The 6,245-nt window shown below is 40.6% G+C and overlaps 1 protein-coding gene across 1 annotated transcript; it reads left to right on the forward strand.

Moving 5' to 3' along the window:
- Window positions 1-4,881: 4,881 nt before the first annotated feature.
- LOC119512572 (olfactory receptor 6N2) lies at window positions 4,882-5,835 on the forward strand. Its single transcript, XM_037807331.1, has one exon. The coding sequence runs from the start codon at window positions 4,882-4,884 to the stop codon at window positions 5,833-5,835; it is 954 nt and encodes a 317-aa protein (XP_037663259.1).
- Window positions 5,836-6,245: the final 410 nt, after the last annotated feature.

Consider the following 6,245-nt stretch of genomic DNA (forward strand, 5'->3'; position numbering starts at 1 on the left):
TGAGGCGAGGACCCCTTTGTGACTGTGACTGGGGTTCTGACCCTCCAACATTATCGGTGCTGCTGGGGGCAGCAGAGCTTAGCAAGGCTTAGCACGGGCTCTGGAGTCAGAATGAATTGGTTTATAATCCTGACATTGGCACATACTAGCTGTAAGACTTTGGGCACCTTATTAAACTCTCTGTGCCTCGGTTTCCTCAAATACAAAATGGTAATAACAGCATATCAGCCTCATAAAGTGATAGTGAGGATTATATAGTTACTCTTCTAAGCATATTATGAGTATTATCTGTTACTTAGTAAATTCTCAGTAAATGGGGCTTCTATTGAAACCATGAATTAAATTAAGGTTTCTCAGTCTCCAAAGCCCATGATTTTTACAGAAACAGGCATCCCCATAAAGGAGGCTTTCCAAAGAAGAAGGTTGTTTGACTGGATCAGGCATAGGATCAGGAAAGGCATGTGGCTGAAAAGATGAGGGGAAAGGCAAAATCTCTTTAGAAGGCTGAGGTAAGACAAGGAAATGTGAGAGTGATGTGTTTGTGCAAAGACTGACAAGGTCTTATGTTCAGAGCCAGAACCCAAGAGTCTGTGTGAAGAAGTCACTTGAGGCGAATGTGATGAGATAGCGAGCATTTGGGGAAAGGCGTCTCTGAGCCCATCATGGGAAGGGCAGACTTGATCTCTCTCCAAGCGCCCTCCTGGGAGCCTGGTCTGAGCCTCATTCTCACTCGCATCAGTTGCTGTGGGTCTCTCCCTCGCCTGTGCCCCTGGTGGCCAGAGACAGTCAGGCTTAGCTCCGGAGACCCTGTTCTCTGGGGATAGGACACAGTGGAGAGGAGGAAAGGTTCTTAGCTCCTGTCTGGATTCCCGGCACATATACTGAGCCAGGAGAAGCGGAAGCAGACCCTGAACAATGTTCAGTGGTTGGTAGGTCACCCTGGGGCTGCACTAGCTGTGGTGACTGGGACCTGCAAGACGGGACTGATAATAAGATATTTGACAACATATGACAGTTTGAAATCAGAGAGCTGGTTTAGTCGAAAGATGACTTAAATAACTTGAACTTGGAATGTCCCATTTTGAGAATTATAGACTAATGGATTTGCATGAAATTAAATGACTTTAAGTCTTGCCACCCTCTTCCCCATTTGAGACTTAAATTCACTATACAACCAATTGGCTAACATCTGCTTTGAAAATCTTGAGAGACAGGAAGTCACCCTGTGTGCTACCACAGACTGGCTGTGTGCTGGCTCAGAGAACAGAAAGTAGTGGTTTCTGGCAAAATCATTCATCCCACAGGGCTGTGACTCAGAAGATCCAATGATGTATTTCATTCTCTCAGGGACATTTGCACAGGAAAAGACTCCACCTAAAGAGGGTTACTCAATGGTTTTCTAACTGGGGTATTAAAGCCAATTGGTGGTGTAAGAATTTAGAGCCGAGAGGATTTCTTGGTGGTCCTGAAATTATTCCATGTTTGCAAGACCTTCCTTGGCTTCCATATATGGTTGGCTTCAGAAAAGTTAATCTGTAGAAAGGGCAAACAGTACAAATGTCTACTGAGAAATTATGGACTGCATTGCAAGGCAGCAAAACCATTTATTTGGGGTCTCAGAAATACAGTTAGGGGAACAAAGGTTCATGTAACAACCCAAACTGTATCCTGTTTTGGGACATCCAAGCAAGGATTTTTAAAGAAAATATTACATAAATTGTTTGTAAAGAATTAGGGTTTTTCAAATGTTCTTCAAATTAGACAGTTTGCTGATTTCCTCTTGTAGTTATTTCATGAAGTCCAGACGCCCTCAGAAACATTGTTGCTTTTGGTTTTGCATACCTTGGCTGTTTTTGATGGCTGGCTGAGAAGAGCAGAAGAGTAACTTCCTGAATGGCCTTCCCACTCCATTTTAAATCTCTACCCATAGTGACTCCATTTTGCTTTTTCTTTTTTTTTCTCCATTAATAACAATTCCTTGTTTCCAAAGGTGATCAAAAATATTCCTTGAATTTAATTTCTCTGGATGAGTGTGAGTAATGGGTCCTTCAACAGGGTTAGGGTATGTGGGGAAGACCAAATTTGAGTAGCCAAGTTCATTTTGGATATATTGAGCTTGAATTCCTGAGAGAACAAGAATGTGTTGGTGAAAATGAAAAAAATGTAAATAAAATTCAAGCTAGAACAAAACTCACTCGCCTTCAAGAAACAATAATTCAGCATCTGTTCTATGCTCTTTGTGTTAGGCACTGATAGGGGATATACAATAATTATTGAGGAACTGCATTTACTCTCAAAGATCTTACCATTTTATGGGGAAGGTAGACTTATTAAAAAGGTAATATAATCTGATAAGTGGACACTGTAAATATTAATGAGGCCATAAAAGGAAGTAACTTGGCAGGGGGTGGGGTGGTGTGGGGTTCAGGAAAGGCTTTACTAAGGAGCTAACATTTGACCTGATTTTGAAGGAAGAGAGGCTGCTGCCAGATAGAGAAAAGAAGAAAGGAGGTAAACCAAAAGTGTTACTGTTAGAAAACACAGTCCTAAATAGTGACTCCCTCCTGATCCCTCATCAAATAGAGAAACAAGTCTCTTTGCTTTGGTGAAAGGTGAGTTTATTGAAGATGCATAAGCGGAGGGAAAAAAAGACTTTCCAAGACCAGTTCAGAGTGAGAGAGTGGTTTGGGCATTTATAACCCCAAACAGACCAAGGAATGGCTAAGATACAGACAAAAGCAGAAGGGAAAAAAATAGAAGAAAAAAAGCTGTTTGGTCAGTGTCTCCTGTTATAAAAAAGTGCTCCCCTCATTTAGGCTTGTTTTTCAATAAGAAGACATTGGTTATTAGATTATATGGTGATAACCCTTGCATTCTCCTGCAGGCAATGCTGGGAAAGTTCCTGGGAACAGAGGGTAAGTTTTTTTTGTTTTTGAGATTAGAACAGCAGCAAGTTATTTTAACAACGGCTTTTTATGGTTAGAATAACTCAAAGCCGCTTGAGTGAAGTGATTTTAAGAAACAGGTTTCTATTGAAGACCATCCTAAGCATTTTTCAGTTAAAAAATTATATTGAGTATTTTTGCTAGCTATTCAGTTATCAGAAGCAAATAGTGACGAGGAACAAAGGAACCAGAAATGTAATCAAACAAGGATTTCTGTTTTTTAACAGATTTGTCTCCTACAATTGGAGAGGTGAATGCACAGTCCCTTTAGAAAAGAAGAGCTTCAAGAAGAGTTCCTTAAACACCAACTGCTTCTGAATGAATTTAGCATTTTAAAGTATCAAACCCAACATTTATTTCTACTGTAGGCATTTGAGTTTGGGAGAAATGTTTGGGGTTGGAAGAGTTGTATGAGATGCAGGGAAAGTATTGGTCTAGAAGTTATTAAATTAAGTGCTTTAATTAGTTCGATTAAACAATTAGTTTTTAAATTCCTTTAACATGTCAGCCAATATACCAACTGTCAGGATTACAAAAAATAAGCAAAAGACCGCAATTCGTCAGTATGGTGGCTAGAATTGGGCAGCAGTCTCCAAATGTGGTGAGATCTACACAGGGTATGGTGTGACTAATACTGACTACCATTTTAAGGCACTTAAAATCACCTTGTGCTGTTGTTTGTTTGCTGGCTTGCATCTGCTTCTCATTGTGCTTGAGATCAGAGTGTACAAACATTATTTTTTTGTATAAAATGTCACCGAGCAAGCTATGAATTCCTCACCAGTATGTACATAATTCATTTTCTGAAAATACAGGATAGTTACTGTCATTTTATCATGTTTATTTTTGAGTATACATTCTCTTTATTTGTTTTTGAGTCTACATTCCCTCGCCAGATATGTTAACTGCCCCATTTATATTAACAGTGACACCCAAAGGGCAAATTCACACCTTCATCTCTGGGCTTGAAGTCAGAATAGTTAAATTTCAGTGATTTTTACTTTAAATGCACATCTAATCAAATCTGACATCTAACACCCCTCAGTAGTACTCCATACCTTCTGGGATAAAGTCCCAACCCAAATCCTTGGGCTAATTTCCCCAGTTGCCTGACCATACAGGGATATTTCTCTAATTAGGGCTGTTTTCTGTTCAGAGCCTGCACATATGCCTTTTGTCCAAAATTCTTCATTTTGTTTTTTATCTAGCTAACTCCTACTCTTCCTTGAAAACTTGGCTCAAAGGCATCCTCCTCTGAGAAAACTTTCTCAGTTGTCCTAGGCTGAGAAATGAGCCCCCTTCCTTGGCATTCTGTGGTGTCCTGTATTTCACAGGTTGTATTGAGATGTGTCTGCTTTTCGATGGCAGGGTTGTACCTTGTGGAACTTTGCATTCCTTATGCCCGACATAGATGTATTCGATAAATGTTTATAGTGGCAAACTGAATAATAAGAAAAGGCTTGTCACTATACTAATGCCATATGCTAACTTAATTCTTTGTGACCTAATCAAAGGAAAAATGATGACCTGAGAGAGATATACAATGTGTGGAGGAGACCATGTGGTAGAGAGGTAAATAGCATGAGGTTATAGTGTTTAAGTTCAATTTCTGTTTCTGCCACATAATACCTATATGGACTGGAAAAGTGTCATTTAACTTTCCATCACTGAATTCTCTCATGTAAAATAGAAATAACAGTGGTAATTGCCTGATTGGATTATGAAAATTAAGCAAAATACTTAATGTAAAACACTTGGGAAAATGCTTGATTCATAGCAAGTACCAAGAGTTAGCAATTATTATTTTTAGGGTACTAGTAATAGTAGCAACAACAGTAGCAATTAAAGTGCATTCAGAGAAAAAGGAGTTCTGTGTTGGATTTGGTTGTCCCCTCAACACAGTTTTCTCTCCTTTCCTTCCTCACCCCAGCCCACCATGGAGCAACACAATCACTCAAGCCTGGTAGAATTTGTGCTCCTTGGCTTTTCCAGTGTGGGACATATTAGGGGCTGGCTTTTTATCCTGCTGCTGTTGGCATACCTGTTCACCATCTGTGGCAACCTGCTCATCTTCTTAGTCACTCGCCTGGATGCAGCCCTACACACACCCATGTACCACTTTGTCAGTGTTCTCTCCTTCTTGGAGCTGTGGTATACAGCCACCACCATCCCCAAGATGCTAACTAATCTTCTCAGTGAGAAGAAGACCATTTCGTTTGCTGGATGTCTCCTTCAGACCTACTTCTTCCACTCCCTGGGGGCCTCTGAGTGCTACCTTCTTACAGCCATGGCTTATGACCGATACCTGGCCATCTGCCGGCCCCTTCGCTACCCTGCAATCATGACCTCAACGCTCTGTGTCAAGATGGCTGCTTGTTGCTGGACGTGTGGCTTTCTGTGTCCCATTTCTGAGGTCATCCTGGTCTCCCAGCTCCCTTTCTGTGGCTATAATGAAATCCAACACATCTTCTGTGACTTTCCACCTCTGCTGAGCCTGGCCTGCAAGGACACATCCACTAATGTCCTGGTGGACTTTGGCATCAATGCCTTCATCATCCTTATCACCTTCCTCTTTATTATGGTCTCCTATGGGAGAATCATTGGGGCTGTTCTGAAGATACAAACAGTAGCAGGAAGAAAGAAAGCCTTCTCCACGTGCGCCTCACATCTCACTGTGGTCCTCATCTTTCTTGGAAGCATCATCTTCATGTATGTGCGGCTAAAGAAGAGCTATTCACTATCCCTTGACCGGACACTTGCTGTAGTTTACTCGGTGTTAACACCACTGGTCAACCCGATTATCTACAGTCTTCGTAACAAAGAACTCATTAAGGCCGTCAAGAGGACCATCTTCTGGAACAGAGGGAAAGCTAGTTCCACTCACTCCTGACTTTCTACCAAGGAGCTTCTCTCACTTGTTAAAAATCCTATTCAACTTTGGCCTGACCTTGAATAACCCTCCCATCTTCATACATGCTCCCAATCCCATCTCCTTTTTCCTTCTGAAAGACTTTATTTCCTTATGTGTTTGTCTGTCTTCTACATCTTTCATTTTTCTTTCTTTTTACTTGATCAATGTTTACAGCATTTTATTATACTTCATTATACCCATTCTTAAATATAACCACAAACATTCTCTTGAACACACATTCCAATTCATCTAGGCCTCTATTTCTCTGCTTCTGTTTCCAATTAAACTTCACAACATAATAAATGACACAATTCACCTCTTCTTCTTCATATTTAAATCATTTTTCAAGCCATCCCAATATGCATTTGGCTTATACTTTTCGACTAGTA

Source organism: Choloepus didactylus, chromosome 2 (assembly GCF_015220235.1).
Source record: "Choloepus didactylus isolate mChoDid1 chromosome 2, mChoDid1.pri, whole genome shotgun sequence".
Classification (NCBI taxonomy): Eukaryota; Metazoa; Chordata; class Mammalia; order Pilosa; family Megalonychidae; genus Choloepus; species Choloepus didactylus.